This window comes from Lepidochelys olivacea (assembly GCF_965140295.1).
Source record: "Lepidochelys olivacea isolate rLepOli2 genome assembly, chromosome: 22".
NCBI classification, from domain to species: Eukaryota; Metazoa; Chordata; order Testudines; family Cheloniidae; genus Lepidochelys; species Lepidochelys olivacea.
Genome location: NC_140432.1, coordinates 4609881 through 4630797, shown reverse-complemented (window position 1 = coordinate 4630797; position 20917 = coordinate 4609881). Strand labels below are relative to the sequence as shown.

General features: G+C 63.1%; 1 protein-coding gene across 2 annotated transcripts in view; it reads right to left on the bottom strand.

Moving 5' to 3' along the window:
* Nucleotides 1-20917, bottom strand: part of ROBO4 (roundabout guidance receptor 4) — a 91047-nt gene that overhangs the window by 29125 nt on the left and 41005 nt on the right. For both annotated transcript variants that reach the window (XM_084612074.1, XM_084612075.1), the window contains exons 3-13: nucleotides 20513-20670; nucleotides 19425-19545; nucleotides 16125-16263; nucleotides 15360-15487; nucleotides 12287-12411; nucleotides 8529-8748; nucleotides 7676-7797; nucleotides 5318-5489; nucleotides 4066-4260; nucleotides 3388-3430; nucleotides 2002-2144 (exon numbers count right to left, since the gene is read on the bottom strand). In XM_084612074.1, coding sequence (XP_084468200.1) covers nucleotides 2002-2144; nucleotides 3388-3430; nucleotides 4066-4260; nucleotides 5318-5489; nucleotides 7676-7797; nucleotides 8529-8748; nucleotides 12287-12411; nucleotides 15360-15487; nucleotides 16125-16263; nucleotides 19425-19545; nucleotides 20513-20670 — 1566 coding nt within the window. The remainder of the gene's footprint in view (nucleotides 1-2001; nucleotides 2145-3387; nucleotides 3431-4065; nucleotides 4261-5317; nucleotides 5490-7675; nucleotides 7798-8528; nucleotides 8749-12286; nucleotides 12412-15359; nucleotides 15488-16124; nucleotides 16264-19424; nucleotides 19546-20512; nucleotides 20671-20917) is intronic.

Genomic DNA, 20917 nt, shown 5'->3' with positions numbered 1-20917 from the left:
ACACACCCAGCCCGCAGCGCTCCCCCCGCCCCACGCACCCGCAGACACACCCAGCCCGCAGCACTCCCCCCGCCCCACACACACCCGCAGACACACCCAGCCCGCAGCGCTCCCCCCGCCCCACACACACCCGCAGACACACCCAGCCCGCAGCGCTCCCCCCGCCCCACACACCCGCACACACACCCAGCCCGCAGCGCTCCCCCCGCCCCACGCACCCGCACACACACCCAGCCCGCAGCGCTCCCCCCGCCCCACGCACCCGCACACACACCCAGCCCGCAGCGCTCCCCCGCCCCACGCACCCGCACACACACCCAGCCCGCAGCGCTCCCCCCGCCCCACGCACCCGCAGACACACCCAGCCCGCAGCGCTCCCCCCGCCCCACGCACCCGCAGACACACCCAGCCCGCAGCGCTCCCCCCGCCCCACGCACCCGCAGACACACCCAGCCCGCAGCGCTCCCCCCGCCCCACGCACCCTCAGAGACACCCAGCCCGCAGCGCTCCCCCCGCCCCACGCACCCGCAGACACCCCCAGCCCGCAGCGCTCCCCCCGCCCCACGCACCCGCAGACACACCCATCCCGCAGCGCTCCCCCGCCCCACGCACCCGCAGACACACCCAGCCCGCAGCGCTCCCCCGCCCCACGCACCCACAGACACCCCCAGCCCGCAGCGCTCCCCCCGCCCCACGCACCCGCAGACACACCCAGCCCGCAGCGCTCCCCCCGCCCCACGCACCCGCAGACACACCCATCCCGCAGCGCTCCCCCGCCCCACGCACCCGCAGACACACCCAGCCCGCAGCGCTCCCCCCGCCCCACGCACCCGCAGACACACCCAGCCCGCAGCGCTCCCCCCGCCCCACGCACCCGCAGACACACCCAGCCCGCAGCGCTCCCCCCGCCCCACGCACCCTCAGAGACACCCAGCCCGCAGCGCTCCCCCCGCCCCACGCACCCGCAGACACCCCCAGCCCGCAGCGCTCCCCCCGCCCCATGCACCCGCAGACACAGCCAGCCCGCAGCGCTCCCCCCGCCTCAGCTGGCCCTTGGCTCCCGGGATCCCACACAGGGAGCTCAGCCGGCCAGCGGCTCGGGTTTGATGATGTGAGGCAGGAGGGACTGGGGAGTGTTGACCTGGGAATGTGCCCTGGGGGTGGGAGACCTGAGAGCCTGTCACCTGAGCCAGGAGGGGGAGGTGACACCTCGGCCAGGAATGTGAACAGAGGCTGCAGAAGGGAACCTGCTGGGGGGGGTTTAGTTTCAGTTTGGGGCTGGGTGGAGGAACGCAGGGAACCCCAGGGCTGGGGTCTAAGCTCCCTGCTCCCCCAGAAGGACTTGACTGAGGGGTCCTGGTTGTACCCACAACCTCTGTTTTGGACTGTGTTCCTGTTGTCCAATAAACCTTCTGTTTTACTGGCTGGCTGAGAGTCTCAGTGAATCCCAGGAAGAGGGGTGCAGGACCTGGACTGCCCCACACTCCGGGACACCCGGCTCCCGGGATCCCGCACAGGGAGCTCAGCTGGCCCGCGGCTGGGTTTCCGGGATCCTGCACAGGGAGCTCAGCCGGCCCGCGGCCCAGCTCCCGGGATCCCGTGCAGGGAGCTCAGCCGGCCTGTGGCCGGGTTCCCAGGATCCCGCACAGGGAGCTCAGCCGGTCTGTGGCCGGGTTCCCGGGATCCCGCACAGGGAGCTCAGCCGGCCCGCGGCCCAGCTCCCGGGATCCCATGCAGGGAGCTCAGCCGGCCCGCAGCCCGGCTCCCGGGATCCCGCACAGGGAGCTCAGCTGGCCTGTGGCCGGGTTCCCAGGATCCCGCACAGGGAGCTCAGCCGGTCTGCGGCCGGGTTCCCGGGATCCCACACAGGGAACGTCACCTTCCCTGCAGAACGTCCTGACTTTGCCCTGAAGGTGCAGCGAGAGGTGTGGGCTGGTCAGCGCGGGAGCCTCTGTCCGGGCAGGGAATGGCCAGGAGCAGAGCGGCGCGGCAGGGACTCACTGGAGCAGTGGAAGTCCAGGCTGTCTTTGGTCTCGGCCCACAGGAGCTGGCTGCTCGACCTGCTGCTGCTGCTGCTGAAGGTCTTGGAGCAGGAGGTGGCTTTCCAGCTGTCAGCCAGCCACGGGGAGTCACTCACGTCCATCCTGGGGTTGGGGAGGGGAGGAGACGTACAGGTGAAGGCACCGGGAGGGGGCTTTGCTGTCACCGGCAGCAGCTCTGGAGAGCCCCGGCACTGCCGGCCGGTGGCACCTTCCTCCTGTGTCTGCGTGGAGGGGGCGAGGGCAGGGCTAGTGCCCCGCTCCAGCCCTGGCCATGGGAAGGAAGCACTGTGACTGGGCCAGGCTCGTGGGCCAGCACCATTCCCTTTGTGCTCTCAGGCAGTGCAGAGGGAGTGGAAAAGGTTGGGAGTTCAATCCTTGAGGGGGCCATTTAGGGATCTGGGGCAAAAATTGGGGATTGGTCCTGCTTTGAGCAGGGGGTTGGACTAGATGACCTCCTGAGGTCCCTTCCCACCCTGAGATTCTATGACATTTCTGTGAAAGATCCTCTGCATTCCCAGCATGGGGAGCCCTAGCAGGTCCAGCCTGCCTCCCCCGGCAGGGGTGTGTCAGGGCGGGCAGGGGGCAGGTTCTGGCTCCCTCCTGCTGGCAGGTGCTGTGCAGCACCCACACGAGCGAGGGATCTGTTGTAGGGGAAGGCCCCAGAGCGCTGTGTAACTCACAGCACCCTGGGCACCTGCCTCTCTCCAGGACCAGGAAGCACCAGGGGTGTTAGCTTGGCAGCCTCTCATCACAGAGCCATCACATGCCCCAGCAGAGACCAGCCGGCTCAGCTCCCCGTCCAGCCTGCCCTCGTCCCCTTTGCCCACAGGACCATCACAGGGCACAGGTGGGGCTGGTAGGGGCTACTGCAGACTGTAAGCTGTTTGGTGTCTTACAGAGGGCCATGTGTGGGGCCCAGGGCTGGGATAGCAGGGGGCTGGGGGTCAGGATTGAGGGGCTCTGGCAGAGCTGAGTGTGAGGAGGAGCCCAGGGCTGGGGTACCAGGGGCTGCGGTTTGTGATTGAGGGGCATTGGCAGAGCTGTGTGTGGGGAGCCCAGGGCTGGGATAGCAGGGACTGTGGGTCGGGATTGAGGGGCTCTGGCAGAGCTGAGTGTGAGAAGAAGCCCAGGGCTGGGATAGCAGGGGGCTGTGGGTCGGGATTGAGGGGCTCTGGCAGACCTGAGTGTGAGGGGGGACCCAGGGCTGGGATAGCAGGGGGCTGCAGGTCAGGAATAAAGCAGGCATCTTCCCTGTCAGTGGGCCACCCTGGGGCTTGCTGAGCGGGGATACAGGCCAGCCCATGCCATGGGGGTTCGCAACCGTTTTCTCCAGGCCGTCACTCACCTGTGCTTGACAATGGTGTCTTCGCTGGCATATCGGCACAGACCTGGGAGCAAGGCAGGGAGGTTGTTAGTTGCACAGCAATGGCTCCTTGCAATGACCAGGGTGCAGACCGTCCTGAGCTGCATGGCACCCGTTTGCTGCCCCTCTTGGCCACCTTTCTTATCAGGCCCCCATCTTCCCCTGCCTGAGTTTCATCTCATCCCCGCTGCTGATTGCAACCCGGTCTTGCCATCCTGGGGGCTCTGCCAGCTCCTCACCGGTCCCAGCACCAGTCTCTGGATAACCCCTGGGCATGCTCCCACAGCACTGAGATAGGGAACCCCTGGGGTTCACCCCAGACCACCCGGCATGGACCCTACTGATCTCCTGCACTGACGGGCCCCTTTCTGGGGCCATCCCCTAGGGTAGCGCTTGGGCAGAAATCAGAGCCGTCTAAGACCAATCCCCAGTGTAATGTCCAGGCTGTGGGGGGGCTGCAGGGCCCAGTGAGCGGGGGTGAGGTTGGGGAGCCCTGCTTTAGCTGGACTGGCCCAGGACCCTAAGGGCTGGGGTTTCTCAAACTCACCGAGCCCAGGCATACCGTGTCGTTCCAGGGCCCCTGCTGCCCCCCACCTCCATGCTAGAGACTGCTGGGAGTCAGCTGGGCTCGCAGTTCCATAGCCCCAGATTCACGCTCACCTTTGCCTGTGGCGTGCTGCTGTTCTTGGCTGTAATGCCTGGCATGGTGCTGGCACAGGTAGAGAGCCAGCACCATCAGCACGAGCCAGAGCAGCGAGCCCACACTAGCGATGAAGACAGGCTGGCGGATCACTGCCAGGATGTGGCTGACGGAGCGCACAGCCGGGGTCCTGGCCATCTTTCCCACCAGGGGCTCTGGGAAGGAAGGGCTGGATCAGAGGTGGAGGTGACAGGCGGAGCTCGTTCAACGCAGAGCGACGCCCCCGGGAGAGCTGACCTGCTCATCCGCCTGCCCACAGGACACCGAAAGGTTAATAGCAAAGGCCCAGCTGCAGCAGGAGATTGGACCAGGCTCCAGTCCCTTTGCTACCATGGAGTCTGCTCCCCCCAGAAACACCTGGGCTGCCGCTCGGAGGGGCACCAGAGCCTCCTGCCTGCACAGTGCCAGGACTGGAGTCTACCCTCGGCACGGGCGTCGCTGCGGAGCCTGGCTGAGAGCTGGGATAATGCTGGGGGCAGGCGTCAGCTGGGAGGAGGAGAGACTGGCCCAGCTGGCAGAGGGAGCCAGCCTGCAGGGCTGGGAGGGTCCCAGCACACCCCCAGGGCCTGTGGGCTGGAGCCCTGCGAGCGGCACACCTGGCAGAAAGGGAGAAGGATGGGCCATGGCCAAGGTGACCCAATGAAAGGCAGGCAGAGCCGGGAACAGAACCGGATTCCAGACGGCCAGCTCTCGGCTTGAACCATCAGCCAACTTTCCCTCGTCCCAGCGGAAAGCCAGCTTAGCCCCCGCGGAAAGCCAGCACTGTGCTCACGTGAAATGAGTCAAATGCAGAGAAGAAAAATGTCCCTCCCAAGGGCTGGCTGAACCAGGGGTCCACTGGGCAGGCGTCAGAGAAGGGAAACAGGCCAAGGAGCGTGATCTCCGTGCTGCTCCCCAGAGGGTCCCTGCAGTCCAAGGGGTCACACACTTCCCTAAGCCTCCAGTCTGGCCAGCTGGCAACGGTGCCAAGGGTCCAGGTGACTGAACCCGGGTTTCTAAGGGAAGCAAGTGAGCGCAGCCAGCAGGCCAGTGTGCCAGCTTGGGGAGCCAGAACGTCAAAGGGAGGGCAAGCGAGCAAGCAATCTGTCTGTCCCAGCATCCCCAACTGGCTCTCTGATCACAGGGCTCCCCCGCTCCCCCTGGGCCCATCACGGGGCGCCTGAGGGTTTCTGGCTGGACAAAGAGCTCTACGAACAAAACATCATTTCTGACCTACGCTGCTGCATGTGGCATTGCTGGGCACCCCGAGCCCAGCTCCATTGAAGGCTGCCACCTGGATACAGTATTTAACCCCAGCCGGCAGCATGACCGTTTCCAGACTGTGCGTCCCTCCATCCACGGTCCTGTTGGAGCGATGGTGAGTTTCATTGCCCAGGTACCAGACCTGTAACACACCCAGACAGAGCTAACACGGCTGTGATAAACCCAGACCAAGAGACAGGACGCCTGTCATACACCCAGACACAGATACAACCAGATACACCCCCACTGCCCCAGGCTCCATGGACAGCTGTGACCTCCTAGATGACTAGATGACCTCCTGAGGTCCCTTCCAACCCTGATATTCTATGATTCTATGACCCCCACTTCCCTGGGCCCACAGACAGCTATGACCTCCACTGCCTCAGGCCTCATGGACAGATGTGACCCCCACGGCCCCAGGCCCCACAGACAGCTGTGATCTGCTCTGCCCTGGGCCCCCTGAATAGCTGTGATTCCCACTGCCCCAGGCCCCATGGATAGCTGTGACCCCCACTGCCCCGGGCCCCATGGATAGCTGTGACCTGCTCCACCCCAAGCCCCACAGATAACTGTGACTCCCACTGACCCAAGTCCCACAGACAGCTGTGACCCTCACTGCCCTGAGCCCCACGGACAGCTGTGACCCGCACTCCCCTTGGCCCCATGGACAGCTATGACCCCCTCTGCCCCAGGCCCCATGGACAGCTGTGACCCGCACTGCCCCAGGCCCCATGGACAGCTCTGACCCCCACCTCCGTGGCCCCATGGACAGCTGTGACCCCCACCACCCTGGCCATATGGAAGAGCTGTGACCTGCCCTGCCCCACCCCAGGCCCCATGGACAGCTCTGACCCCCACCTCCGTGGCCCCATGGACAGCTGTGACCCCCACCACCCTGGCCATATGGAAGAGCTGTGACCTGCCCTGCCCCGCCCCAGGCCCCATGGACAGCTGTGACCCCCACCTCCGTGGCCCCATGGACAGCTGTGACCCCCACCACCCTGGCCATATGGAAGAGCTGTGACCTGCCCTGCCCTGCCCCAGGCCCCATGGACAGCTGTGACCCCCACCTCTGTGGCCCCATGGAAGAGCTGTGACCCGCACTGCCCCAGGCCCCATGGACAGCTCTGACCCCCACCTCCGTGGCTCCATGGACAGCTGTGACCTGCACTGCCCCAGGCCCCATGGACAGCTCTGACCCCCACCACCCTGGCCCCATGGACAGCTGTGACCCGCACTGCCCCAGGCCCCATGGACAGCTCTGACCCCCACCTCCGTGGCCCCATGGACAGCTGTGACCCGCACTGCCCCAGGCCCCATGGACAGCTCTGACCCCCACCACCCTGGCCCCATGGACAGCTGTGACCCGCACTGCCCCAGGCCCCATGGACAGCTCTGACCCCCACCTCCGTGGCCCCATGGACAGCTGTGATCCCCACCACCCTGGCCCCATGGACAGCTGTGACCCGCACTGCCCCAGGCCCCATGGACAGCTCTGACCCCCACCTCCGTGGCCCCATGGACAGCTGTGACCCACACTGCCCCAGGCCCCATGGACAGCTCTGACCCCCACCACCCTGGCCCCATGGACAGCTGTGACCCGCACTGCCCCAGGCCCCATGGACAGCTCTGACCCCCACCTCCGTGGCCCCATGGACAGCTGTGACCCGCACTGCCCCAGGCCCCATGGATAGCTCTGACCCCCACCACCCTGGCCCCATGGACAGCTGTGACCCGCACTGCCCCAGGCCCCATGGACAGCTCTGACCCCCACCTCCGTGGCCCCATGGACAGCTGTGACCCGTACTGCCCCAGTTCCCACAAGAAGCCCCAGGAACTCCAAGCAAAAGCTGCTCCAAAGACACGACCGCACAGGCATGGAGGGGGCCTCAGCTGGTGCGGCTCCTCTGCCAGGCCCCCCAGGTCCTGTGTAAGGGGCATCGCTCACTGCAGCTCTGCCCAGCTGGCACACGGCCCCTAGGGGCTGCTCCCAGAGCAGAGCAGAGCAGCCCCCGAGATCCCTGCACAAACCAACACTGACTCCTGTGAATGCTCCTGAGAGTGACCGAGAGCCCGTGTCACTCTGGCAGGGTGCAGCCCAGCCCGGCAGCGCTCCCAGGGCACACGGCCCTGCCCCCCAGCACCCTTCTGGTTACCTCCCCACCTTCGGGCGAGATCCCTCCGCGAGCCGGAGCTCCCACCAGGTTCCTACGAGCTGCAGCCTGGCCAAGCCAGGCCGATTTAGCTCTTTACCCTCCGTCCCCCCTGTGAGTGCCAAGCACGTCGGTGTCGTGCGGGGCCTGAGCCGTCGCCCTGGCAAATCCTCACCTTGTAGCCCCGGATGATGCCGTTGTGTGCGGGGTGGGGAGGGGGGTCCCAGCTGATGAGCACTGTGCCATTCCCATCCTCCACTGCCGTGATGGTGACACGCTGAGGAGCTGTGCTAGGCACTGAGGACAAGAGAGAACCACTGAAAACCGCCTTGGGCAGCCCGGGGCTGGGCTGCTCTCCAGACACGGAGCCGGGGGTCCCTAGAGCCAGGCCCCGCACTCCGAGCACTGGAGTGTGAGGGGGAGGGCAGCGGAGCTGTGGTCCCTGAGGTCTCCCACCAGCACCAAGATGCCCATCGGGGCTTCAGGCAGGTATCGCTAGAGAGGCAGGGCAGGTCATGGGGCCATGCACAGTGGGGGTGACTGCAGATGAAGGTACCGAGCTGGGCTCCTGGGGAGGGAACCTGGTGCCCAGGGGTCCTGTGAGATTGTGCATGGTGCTGCTCCTCCTCCCCCTCTGGACGGTGACAGACCCCAGCCTTGGCACTTCCCCACATGGCCCCACACATGGGCCCTGGACGGTGCAGCCTTGGGGTGCCAGGGCACACTGGGCACCTGCCGTGCCATTCACCCAGGGGGTGCACAGCAGCTGACTGGGCAGGTTTCCGTCCGCTGCAGCGGGACCCCCTGCCCATGCTCCCCCTGGCAAGGCATGGGCCTTGTAAGGAGCAGCACCATGTAGAAGGGCCTGCAGGCAGCCACGCGCCAAGCCCTCAAACCCACCCAGCACGTCACTCACGGACTCCCTGCCAGGCCTGCAGCCTCTCTAGGTCCCCCATGAGACCTTGCTCTGCAGAGCAAGCTGAGTCAGGCCCTGGAGCTGGAAGGACTGGGGGTGCCTCGGGCTGTACCTTCTTCCGGGATCCAGAGATGCCTGATGTTGCTGTCCGGGCCATGGACCTTCCCGGCATAGGGCCGAACCTTGAACTCATACTTGTAGCCTCTCTTGAGGGCTGGGATGATGATGCTGTGCTCCCTGGGCACCTTCCGTTCAACCCAGTCCACGCTGACCGGCAGCAGGGAGCGGTACAGCACAGCATGTCCCTCAGTGTGCTGGGATGGGCGGATCACCTGAAAGGCAACTGTGGTCAGTGAGGGCACAGGACAGGCCAGCTGAGATCTGCCCAACCCCCCAGCCTGCCTGTGTCCAAGTCTCCTATTGTCCTTCTGCCCAGGATGGTGCTTGCCTTGGGCAAGAGGCTTGAGGACAGGCTGCCAGAGCTGCATCAGCAGGACTATGCGCTGGGAGAAGCCAGCTGAGAGAGCGGTTGCTATGGCAGAAAGCGCTGTATAAATGTTGATAGATGGGAGGGCGGGAGGACAGGCCAGTGGATGGATGTGTTGGTAGATGGGTGGCTGGGGGGATGGGAGGGTCAGAGGGTGGATGACTGGTTGGGTTCAGTGGATGGGATGAACAGATGGGTGGGAGAGTCAGTGGGTGGGTAAGTAGCTGTGGGTGGGATGGATGGGTAGTTAGATGGATGGGTTGTAGAGTCGGTGGGTGGGTAAGTAGCTGTGGGTGGGATGGGTGGGTGGTTAGATGGATGGGTGGGAGGGAGAGTCGGTGGGTGGGTAAGTAGCTGGGGATGGGATGGATGGGTGGTTAGATGGATGGGTGGGAGGGAGAGTCGGTGGGTGGGTAAGTAGCTGGGGATGGGATGGGTGGGTGGTTAGGTGGATGGGTGGGAGGGAGAGTCGGTGGGTGGGTAAGTAGCTGTGGGTGGGATGGGTGGGTGGTTAGATGGATAGGTGGGAGAGTCGGTGGGTGGGTAAGTAGTTGGGGGTGGGATGGGTGGTTAGATAGATGGGTGGGAGAGTCGGTGGGTGGGTAAGTAGCTGGGGATGGGATGGGTGGGTGGTTAGATGGATGGGTGGGAAGGAAAGTTGGTGGGTGGGTAAGTAGCTGGGGGTGGGATGGATTTGCAATGGTGTCTCACTCAGTTTCCAGGTGCCTGCCACCCCTGGGCAGCGCCGCTGCCAGACGCTGCCGAGCACAGGCCCAACTGTGTGGGGGAACATGCCAGTGGTGAGCCCGGGGGTCTGCCTGGCCCTGCTGGAGAGGCCTTGCAGCACTTGGCTACCACCCTTCGGGCCTCGCAGCCTCTCGCTGGGGGGTCCTGTCCTTGTGTCCCTTTCACAGGCAGGTATCACAGCAGAGCCAAAGCCCCTCAGTCCTGCCTGCAACCTGCCCAATGGCCTGGACGGCATTCGTGCGTTACCCACGATCCCCTCCACGAGGGATGATGCTTTCAAGGCTGCTGTCCCCAGGCCGCTCTGCCGGTGAAGCTGGGGGATCCTGCCACTGCTCTCCAGCCAGCACTCCGCTCTCCTCGCTGAGCCTGTCCGTGCACACTGGGAACGGTGGGGGATCTGAGCAGCACTGGGGCAGGGCAAGGTCTAGCCCGGCCAGGCTGTCCAGGGGGACAGAGCTCAGTGGGGCCCTGCTGGAAGGGGCTGGGTGTGGGCAGCGCTTTCCCATTCACAGTCTGGGAGTGCAGGGGCAGCTCTCCATTCCCTCCTGCTCCTTCGGCACACGGTGTAATTCCTGGTGCCCTGGTGGGGTGCTGGGCTTGTCCTGGGTGACACATTCCCTGGACTTCTCCTTTGCTTTTGAACTCTGGGGCCGTTTGCAGGCCAGGGATCACCGTGCTGCGCCCATCCCTGCGAGGGGGGCTGCCAGATGGGCAGAAGCAGACCATGTTGCCTGCGACGGTCTCGGCTCCCTGCCCTGTGCAAATGCACTGCAGCATGGCGAGGTGCTCGCCCTTCCAGCACGGGGTTGGCTCGGACAGGCCCTGAGCTGCTTCGGGACCAGCACAAGCCCAGGCAGGGCCTGGGGTGAGAACAGGCAATGGGAACACAAAGGCTGTATGTTCCCCTGGCTGCCTCAGTTCCCACATACATTAAGCATTGGGAGCTGACACAAGGAAGCCCCGTTTCCATACGAAGGCAACATGAGGATGTGAAAACATGAAGTCAGCACACCAGGGACAGACCCTGGGGGCCATCCAGACTCTGGAGATCAGCAGTGGATTTGGGGGGATATAAGGAGAAGGCAGAAGACCCCTTGTTATCCTGCACTGGGGAAGGAAAAAGGACAGAGCTCTTTACATTCACGAAGGCGGGATCCTGGCCAGGCTGGCTGGAGACACTGGGAGATTGCCTTGGAGAGAAAAACTACTTCAGACAAGGGTTTGGCCAGGTACAGTTCAGCGGAGACTCTAGGAAGCGGGTTATACCTTTTGGTTTCCATGGAACCATTTCTGACTCTATGATCATTACTTATGAGTAAGGCTAAGTCTTTGTCACGGCTATTTTTAGTAAAAGTCACGGACAGGTCACGGGCAATAAACAAAAATTCATGGAGCCAGTGACCTGTTCATGACTTTACTAAAAATAACCAGGGGGCAGGGCTAGATGGGGGGAGGAATGGAGTCCCGTGGGGGAGGGGACTGACAGGCTGAGCTCGGCTCTAGCAGCCACAGCAGGCGGGGGCGCGGGGGGGTGCAGCCACGGCAGCCACACAGCCCATGCTCCAGAGCTGGCTGCAGCTGCGGGACAGGGGCATGTGGCCCCGACTACAGCCCCCGCCAAGCCCTGGCCACAGCCGGATGGGCGTGCACAGCCCTGGAAAGGCACAAGGGGGGTGCGTGGCCCCGGCTGCAGCCCCTGTTGGAAGTCGCAGGGCTGAGGCACACGGCCCAGCCTCCACCAAGCCCAGGATGCCACAGGGCTAGGGCTCACAGCCCCAGCGGAAGCCGCAGGGCAGGGGCGCGTGACCCTGGCTGCAGCCCCCGGTGGACAGGGCAGGGGCACAGTCCTGCCTCCTCCTCCTGAAGCGTGGACGTCACGGAGGTCCAGTAAAGTCACAGAATCCGCCTCACTTATTAGCTCTTGAATCTGGGGTTTTGATGCCGAACTCATGACTGGGTCGCTATCAATTGGCTGTGATGTTCCCTGGCCCTGAGCTATAACACTCCACCTGTGTACACCGCGCCCTGGAGACAGCCGGCCAGGAACGTCTGTGCGTGTCCAGTGGACACGGGCTGGGCACCACAGGGAGCACTCTGAGGACTCGCGGGTTTATAGAATCTCAGGGTGGGAAGGGACCTCAGGAGGTCATCTAGTCCCACCCCCTGCTCAAAGCAGGACCAATCCCCCAATTTTTGCCCCAGACCCCTAAGTGGCCCCCTCAAGAATTGAGCTCACAACCCTGGGTTTCAGGCCAATGCTCAAACCACTGAGCTATCCCGCCCCCCCAATTTTGGGGGGGGGATCCCTTCTTTACCTGACCAGGGACATGAACTCTGGACCCTCAGATTAAAAGTCTGACTCTCTTCCAACTGAGCTAGCCAGGCAGGGTTGGTGCCTACCGCTAGCCCACACCAAGAGGCTGAGGTCGGGGAAGGCCTGTGGGGCCAGAGGCTGCTGCTTTCAGGGAGCCGAGCTAGAGCAGACACAGACAAGCCCACTTCACAGCCCCTGGGGAGTGCCACCCCCACCCCGCCCTCCCCTTCACCCCACCCGTCCCGGAGCCAGGCAGCGGGGCCGCCCAGGGCTCGCTGGCAGGCACTCCAGGCCGGGGTCCCAGTGGAGACTGCTCACTGACCTTCCAGTGCAGGTAGACGGCGGACGAGGAGGGGAGCACGGTGCTGTTGTCCAGGTACAGCTGGACGTCCATCATCTCCCGTGGGACGTCCTTCGGCCACTCCCTCTGCCCGGTGTCCAGGGGGTCTACGGGCAAGAAAGGGGCAAGCGTGGGGTTGGGGACATGGGCAACAGGAGCTCCCCAGAGCAATACCACTCACAGTGAGCACCTTTATACGTTGCTCCCTCTCCCCTCTGACAACCCCGCCTACGGGCTGTTACCATGTGCTGGCAGCCCAGACACCCAGCTAATGGACACTGCAGGGCCCCCAGCCCGGACATCTCTAACGCACAGTCCCCCCTACACCGTGGGAGGGTCTCTCTCTTGTTCAGGGCGATGTCCAGCCCGTGGGGAAGGGGGTCTGCGACTCAGGGCCCCTCCCGGTCGGAGCTGTCCCACAGAGGTCAGGGCAGAGCGCCCACCAGAGGCGGAGCCGTCCCTGGCCTGGGGATCCGGGCAGTTACACAGATCAGAGGAGCTGGCTCTTTCGTCTCCCGAGCCAGCGGTGTACCATGGGCTGAGGCATGCTGGGCCCTTGGGCACCCGGCTGCCAGGGGGGCCATCTGGAGGGCTCGGGGCTTTCCCCCATGCGGGGCTGGTCTGGTCACTGTCACAGGCCTATCGGGTTACATGGTTTCAATGCCTGCTCACTGCTAGATTGTACCTCAGCCCTGTGGCCATCCGGGAGACTGGGGGGGCAGGCCCTCTCCCTGCATCCCTGAGCTGCCTGCTGGCTCTGGGAGAGGGCAGGTGCTGCTGGCCCATGACCCCCAGCAGGTGCGGGGAGTGGGGCTCACTGTACCCCTCCCCCTAGGCCAGCCAGCCCGCTGCGGAAAGGAGCACTGTGTTACGGGCATACGCCAGAAGCGTGGGGCTGCCCACTGAAGCGGGGTTGCCGGCCTGACCCGCCTGCGCTGGGCAGGCTGGAGGCAGAGCCACCAGGGGAAGGCACGGTACAAACTCAGCGCGCTGAGAGTCCTGCTCTGCCCTGTGGCTGGGCACAACTCCAGCCCAGGCGAGGGCTCCCTGGCAGGGTGCGCAGGCCTGCAGGGATGGGGGGCAGGGCTGGAGGCTGGATGCCAGAGGGAACATCAGGGGAGCGCTATTTCGCTCCCTTCCCCTCACCAGCACTCGCTGGGATGGGCGGCAGTCCAGGATCCCGCAGCTGGGAGAGGCACTACCCAGGAGGGCCTAAGCAATGGGATTTCTGGGGCCAAGCCCCCTCCTGTAGCCCAGGGTGAACGTGGCCCATCAGTGAGAAGGGCTCATCTGCTACTGTCTGTGCCCCAGGCCCTTGGCAGGTCTGGGAAGCCAGGCTAATGCTCGTCCAGCTCTTGGGGGTCTCCCTGCCTTCAGAGCCCTATGCCTGCCGGAGACGCAGGGAACAGCCCTCAGGAAAGGCCAGTGGCAGGGTGACCAGGTGTCTGGTTATCGACCGGAACACCCGGTCGAAAGGGGATACTGGCGGCTCCGGTCAGCACCGCTGACTGGGCCATTGACTGTCCGGTTGGCAGTGCCGCGCAGCAGGGTTAAGGCAGGCTCCCTGCTAGCCTCTGTGCTGCGTGGATCCCGGGAAGCAGCTGGTATGTTTGTCTCCCCTCTGACTCCTATGCGTAGGGGCAGCCAGGGGGCTCTGCACAGTGCCCCCACCACAAGCGCTGCCTCCGCAGCTCCCAATGGCTGGGAACCGTGGCCAATGGGAGCTGCGGGGGTGGCACCTGTGGATGGGGCAGTGCGCAGAGCTGCCTGGCTGTGCCTCCATGTAGGAGCCGCAGGGGGCATGCTGCTGCTACTGGGAGCTGCTTGCGGTAAGCGCCACCCGGAGCCTTCACCCCTGCCCCCCTCCCAGGCCCCAACCCCCTGCCCCAGCCCTGATCCTCCTCCCGCCCTCCAAACCCCTCGATCCCAGCCTAGAGCACCCTCCTGCACCCCAAACCCCTCATCCCCAGCCCTACCCCAGAGTCTGCACCCCCAGCCAGAGCCCTCACCCACCTTGCACCCCAACTCCCTGCCCTAGCCCAGAGCCCCCTCCCACACTCCGAACCCCTCAGTCCCAGCCTGAAGCCCCCTCCTGCACCCCAAAGTCCTCATTCCTGGCCCCACCCCAGAGCCCACATCCCCAGCTGGAGCCTTCACCCCCCACACCCCAACCCCCTGAGCCAGCCTGAGGGTGGGGAGAGTGAGCGACAGAGGGAGGGGGGATGGAGTGAGTGGGGGCAGGGCCTTGGAGAAGGGGCAGGGTATGGGCGGGCTTTGGAGGAGGGGTGGGGCAGGGGCGAGGCAAGGGTGCTCGGTTTTGTGTGAGTAGAAAGTTGACAACCCTAGTCAGAGGGGAGACCACAGGTCCCAGGAATCGAACAGGAAGCCGGGAATTGTGAACGGAGCCGAGCCGGGGGAGACTCTGCTGTAGCTTCAACCCCCTCCATGAAGCAAACCCCCAGAGAGGCAGAGCTGGAGGGGGCAGGGGCTGGTCCAGCCAAGAAGTGATGGGCCCCATCCTGCACACACTCAAGCAGCTGAGTCACTTGGGCCAGGTGAGGCACGCTTCCCAGGTGTGTCTGCAGGATCGGGCCCTGCCAAGGAAGAGGCAGGAGTTCCCAGCAGCCAAGGGCATTGTCTCCTGATGGAGCATCCGAGTGCTACTGTGCCCCGATCCCTGGGCCTGTGGTACCGCAAGGGTAAGTAGCACAGAAAGGGGTTTTCTTGGCGCTCATGTGGGGCGGTTTCAGGCAATTCAGGGCACTGGCCTGCCCCTCTCCAGATGCGGGGACCCCAGCCTGTCAAGTCTCGGGGAGAAGAGGAGAGAATCGCTCCAGGGCTGCTCGGAAAGGGCCAGAGCCGATGGGGCTGGTGGGTGGGTAGGGCAGGGATGTTAGGTGTGCCCAGTTGCAGGTGACAGCTTTCTGCCTCCCCCGGTTCCCGGGGCACGCAGGAAGCAGGGTGTGCAGGGCACTACGGTCTCGCTGCTGCCCGTGGGCACGGACCAGTCCTGGCGTGCTGTGAAGGCTGCTTCATGGAGCATGGAGCTGCTTACCCTGCACAGTGAGCGAGGCCTGGGCCGAGATGGTGCCCACCTGGTTCTGGGCCATGCAGATGTACCTGCCGGAGTCAAGCGTCGTCACATAATGAATCCGCAAGGTGTTCTCCTCGTCCACCTCGTACCTGGGCGTGTAAGACAGAACAGCTGCTGTGAGCAGGGGTAGGGACTGGCGGCCACTCAGTGTTTGTGCCAAGCCCTGTCCTGGCTGGCCCTTAGGCCCCATCATAATGCACATGACTCATAATAACAACAATAAACCATGGGTGAGCAGGACATGGGCAGCAGGGCTCTGGGCCCTGGGCCCCAATCCCAAGGGGCTCCCAGCTGCCTGGGCCCCTGGGCTGGAGCCTGGGATCTTGCATTTGCCGCGACCACTGAAATGTGGTTCCCTCTCCCAGTGGAACCGCTATTCCAAGGGGTGGGAATTGCTCGTACTCATGACCAGCGGCCCCGGTAACAGTACCAGGGTGTACCCCACTCTGTCCACCTCCAGGAGCACGGGAACAGGTGACAGGCTGGGTTTGCCTCCATTGATCCTGCTGGGTGCTGTATCGAACAGGCACACAGTTCCCCCTCTCCCCCGTGGCCTGTGCAGCGTTGTTAAGTGAGCCTGGCATCCTCTACCTACCTTGCAACAATGAGCTATGGGAATGAGTCGGTGCTTGGAGTGCCTCAGTGCCATGTATTCGGATACCAGGGAAAATGCTGACAGAGAGATCAGCCCCAAAGCTCAGAAGCTTCCGAAAGTACACCACATACCTGCCCCAGGGCAGCTCGCCGGGCTCCTTCCGCCACCATACTTTGGGCATTGGGTCCCCCTGAGCACCACAGCCCAGCTGGACGGTGCTGCCAAATTTGGCCGCAATATCACTGGGTCTGCGAGTGAATGTTGGCTTTTCTGGGGAGGGAGAAGCAGAGATCTCAGTGTCGCATCCCCGCCCTGCCGGGAGCTGGAGCTCTGGGCTGCGAGAATTGGAGTCAGTGCCACGTGCTACAGGATCCAAGCCCCACAACCTCCTGTGCCCCCAGGAGGTCTCCACCCCCTACCATAGAGGTCCTCAAACTTTTGAGGGTCATGCCCCCCTTACCCTGTCCGTGCCCCCTCCCTGCAGAGGCGGGGCTGGGAGTGGCGGGGGGAAGGACATGGACGGGGGTAAGGGGAGCCGCGGCCAGGGGCTGAGGCAGAGGGCGGGGTCGGGGCAGGGCTGGGAGCAGAGCAGCAGCTGGGCCATGGTGGGGGCAGGCAGCCGGGCCCCTGGCCAGGTTCCAAGCCCTGCCAAGGCTGCCCGCGTGCGGGGCCGGGAGCCGGGGCTATGGCTGGGGATGGGGCCAGAGCAGAGCTGGGGAGGAGGGGTAGGGGTGGAAGTTGGGTGATGCTCCCTCCTCGCCCCCTGTGGGAACTGGCCCAGGCCTGCCATGCCCCCCCACCCATGTTCCTCCATGCCACCCTAGGGCGGAGCGCCCCACAGTTTGGAGACCTCTGCCCTACCAGCATGTGCAGCCCTCAGGGAATGAGGACAGCCAGAAAGGGGAAGGACGTGGCTCTCCACAGCCATTGCCTGCGTTGGGAGTTTGCGATAACTGGGTCTACAAATGTATCCATACTGTGAGCGCAACTGTGAAAGGCAGAGAAAGCTGAGACGATGCGCGCGTACCCTGTAACAACACAGGTTGAAGGGAACAGCCGCCAAAGGGAGACAGAGACTGCATGTGTCCAAACGAAAAGGCCCCTGACGTAACCTAGCACTGTCCACAGAACCCACACCTCTAACACGGCCACCCCAACCTCAGCCACGCTGCCTTCCGCAACGCATGTGCCAAATCTGTGCGCTAAATGGGTTAGTCTCTAAGGTGCCAGAAGTCCCCCTTTTCCCTATGCACTGCAGTTAGCCTGCCTCCGACCACTACCTCCCAGGCCCCTCTCAGAGTCAGGATTCCTGAGCTCCGCCAGCCTACTGCTGTCCAGCAAATCGTTGTGTAACCCATTGAGAAAGTGTATGCCAGGCCCCCCTCTAGCAGCAGGTCCACAACACACATGGCAACTGTTGCTGTTGCTCCCAGGGTGGGGCCAGTCCATGGGGTGCGTGTGCTACTACGCTGTGTGATAAGCGTTGGCTTCAGCGTTTAGTTCACTGAGGGAGGAACCATCCTTAAAAATGGGTTTCATAGTTTAAAACACAGCCTGTCAATTGTGGTGTGCCAGAATGCAGGCGTTCCCCATTTCGGTCATTTCTCTCCCATTCAATTGCCCGTTGCCAGGACAGAAGGTGTGTGTGCGGGTGCTGGGAGAGGCCCCTGTCCACACTGCTGTCTGTAAGCTTGGAAATGGTTTCCCATGTGGCTGAACTGGGAGGAAGTGACACAGCAACTCCGAAAGCCTGGAGAGGTTGGAGTTCAAACGGAGCCATTTCCTGGAAATCTGTAGCTAAGGCAGGAACTTTTCTCTAGGGAAAGCAATTTGGGAGGGAAGCCAGTCCAGTGAGTCTCTAAACCATGCACTGGCTTGTGGTTCTGCGTAGTTGTCACAAGAGTCCTGCTGCTTGAATCAGGCCCAGGGACTGTTTTTGGAAGCCTCTTATATTCTCCAGGACTCAGGGTGCAGGCTCCAAATCAGGAGCCATGGAGTGAAACTGCAAATGGAGCAAGCTCCCAGGGAGAGACCCATGTGTTCAGAGGGGCCAGGCTGCCCCCAGGAAGGGTTCTCAAAGGATGGAGACATTCTAGGTCAAGGAGGCTGGGCACCAAGGAGGGGCCTCAGGGCCGCCTGCCTCCTGCTCTCCCAGCACATCCTGGCCATTATGGCAGAGGAACACCAGGGACCACTTGGCTAGGAATCTCCTCCCCCAAGGGGAATGTCCCTTTCCATGCAGGGAGCCCCTGTCGCCAGGGATTCCCTGCAGCCGGCAGCACTCCTGGGCGCTTGGCTTCACAAGCTCCAGGGAGCGTCGCCTAGGTCCCCGGCAGCCTGAACTGGTCCCGTGGCCCTGGGAAACAGGATTCCTTGGGTGCTCTCCTCAAACCTCCTGCTGCCCTGAGAGGGAGAGCTGCTGTTCGGGTCGAGGAGAACCAGTCCCTCTCATGGGTGCTGACCTGCTATTAATGCCCCTCAGATGGTGACCACACTGGGCATGCCGGGCACAGGCCATGTGGGTCCAACCAGTGGTCTCACTGGTCAGAAATATGTCAACTGGCCAGTTTTCTGGCACCCCATGTGTGACAAAGTGGGGATTTTTCATAATGTTTTGTATGAATACTGTGTGTGCCTCAGTTTCCCCGATGTGCTGCATGGTTAACTAGGTGAGGAGGAAAGGTTGTTTACTTTTTGCAGAGATCCAGGTGAGACTGACCCTGGCTGTCTGGGGCCTGGGCCCAGGGGGAGTCCCTGAAGACAACGGCCACTCCAATTCCCTGATTATTTGGCACCTAGCAACTAACGACCATGGATGGCTCAACCTCCTTATGAAGCCAGTCGGGTGTGACCATCTGGAGAACAAAGGGCTAGGGGGGAGGCCAGTGACTGTGTTTGCCTGGAAACAAGGACAAAGGACTGAGGAGGGGCCAGGTGGGTTGTTAAAGGTGGACTGCTGGAAGTGTGTGTGGGGGAGTCGCTTCTGGACTGGGACTACAGAGCCTCAGAGGGGCTCTCGACTCTGCACTAACCCAGCTGGACTTTGCTGTCACTTCCCATTCGCTGTGTTAACTAAGGACGTCCTGCACTCTGTTCCTGCTGTCACATCGCTGGCTGGGTGTCACTCGTATCAGGAAGCTGAGGGCGTATTGCTAACTTTGAGTGTGCAAGTCCTTCTCAGGTGGACTGGCTCCAGGAAGTTCATGGCATGAAGCTGGGGGGCTGAAAGCTCTGGGATTCGGTCCCAGGAGGCAGGGAAGCCAAGGGGCTTACCCCAGTGAGAGAGTGACCCTAAGGGGGCTGACGCGCTGAAGGGGTCCTCCCAGGGACTGTCCCAGAGCTGTGGGTCCGTGACACCATGGCAGCTGCTTGGATATCAGCTGAGCACCAGTCCCAGTGGGCAAGGCCCAAGGAGGGGACTGTCTCCTCACCCAGGACAGACACCAGGGCCGGTTTGCTCTCTCGTTGTCCTGCCTGGTTGGAAGCCACACACACATACAGCCCTGCATCACTCCTCTCGGCGCGCACCATCAGGAGCTTCCCGCTGGAGACCTGCAAGGAGGGAGAGAGGGAATCAGGGCCCCACGTGTCGCCTAGCCACAGCCAGCCCCAGTGCAGGAACTTGGCATCGGGGGGAGCTTGGCTTGCGCCCCCATGCACTGGGCCAGCAACAGGAACGGCAGCACCCCACCAAGTCCAGTACAACATAGAAACGGCTGAAAGAGTGAGAGAGTGCGTATCTGGGCTAGAGAGTGACAGGCCTGACTGCCCACACAGGGCCGAGGCGCTCCGTCCTAGCCCTGGGAAGAGGGGGCCAAAGCGGCTCTGTTCAAACCCTGGGACAGGAAGCTGGGGGCTGAGGCGACTCCACCCGTCTACAGGCAGCGAACACCGTGAGGCTTGGTGCTCTAGCATGCAACCATGCCCCCTGCACAGTGCTGGAGGTGGGGAGATAGGAAAAGCCTGTGGGCAGGGTAGGGTCTGAGGTGGGGGAAAGTATGGCATTCAGTTTTGGGCCCCGCACTAAAGAAAGGATGTGGACAAATTGAAGAGAGTCCAGCGGATGGCTACGAAAATGATCAGCGGGCTGGGGCACGTGACTTACGAGGAGAGGCTGAGGGAACTGGGCTTTTTTAGTCTGCAGAAAAGCAGAGTGAGGGGGGATTTGATAGCAGCCTTCAACTACCTGAAGGGGGGTTCCAAAGAGGATGGAGCTCGGCTGTTCTCAGTGGTGGCAGAGGACAGAACAAGGAGTAATGGTCTCAAGTTGCAGTGGGGGAGGTCTAGGTTGGATATCAGGAAACACTATTTCACTAGGAGGGTGGTGAAGCACTGGAATGGGTTACCTAGGGAGGTGGTGGAATCTCCATCCTGAGTGGTTTTTAAGGCCCGGTTTGACAAAGCCCTGGCTGGGATGATTTAGTTGGGGTTGGTCCTGCTTTGAGCAGAGGGTTGGACTAGATGACCTCCTGAGGTCTCTTCCAACCCTGATATTCTATGATTCTATGACCGAGCTTACCTCGTAATGGCCAGCTTTCTGGCTTATGGGGACCCCGTCCTTCTTCCAGGAGATGGTGGGCTCGGGATGCCCCCTCGGGGGCACACACTCTAACAGCACCTGCTCCCCCACCGTCACCAGCAGGTTGCTGGGCTGCAGCCGGAAATCTTCCCGCAGCGCTGCAAGGAGACCAAATATAAGCCAAACCACAGGGCAAGGCCTCCAGCCCTCCTGCTGCCCCGGCCTGAGAGGCAGAATCTGGCCCAGCGACTCCCCCGGCATTGAGCCCCTTTTCTCTTTTGGCACATCCGCCTGCTCCTGCCAGTGGGTAGAGCCTGTGGGGGGAGGGGCATGTGGACTGCTCCTTGGACCCAGGCTGGGGCCTGCTGGGGCCTTCACACACCTGGGATGGCTTCTGCTCCTCGC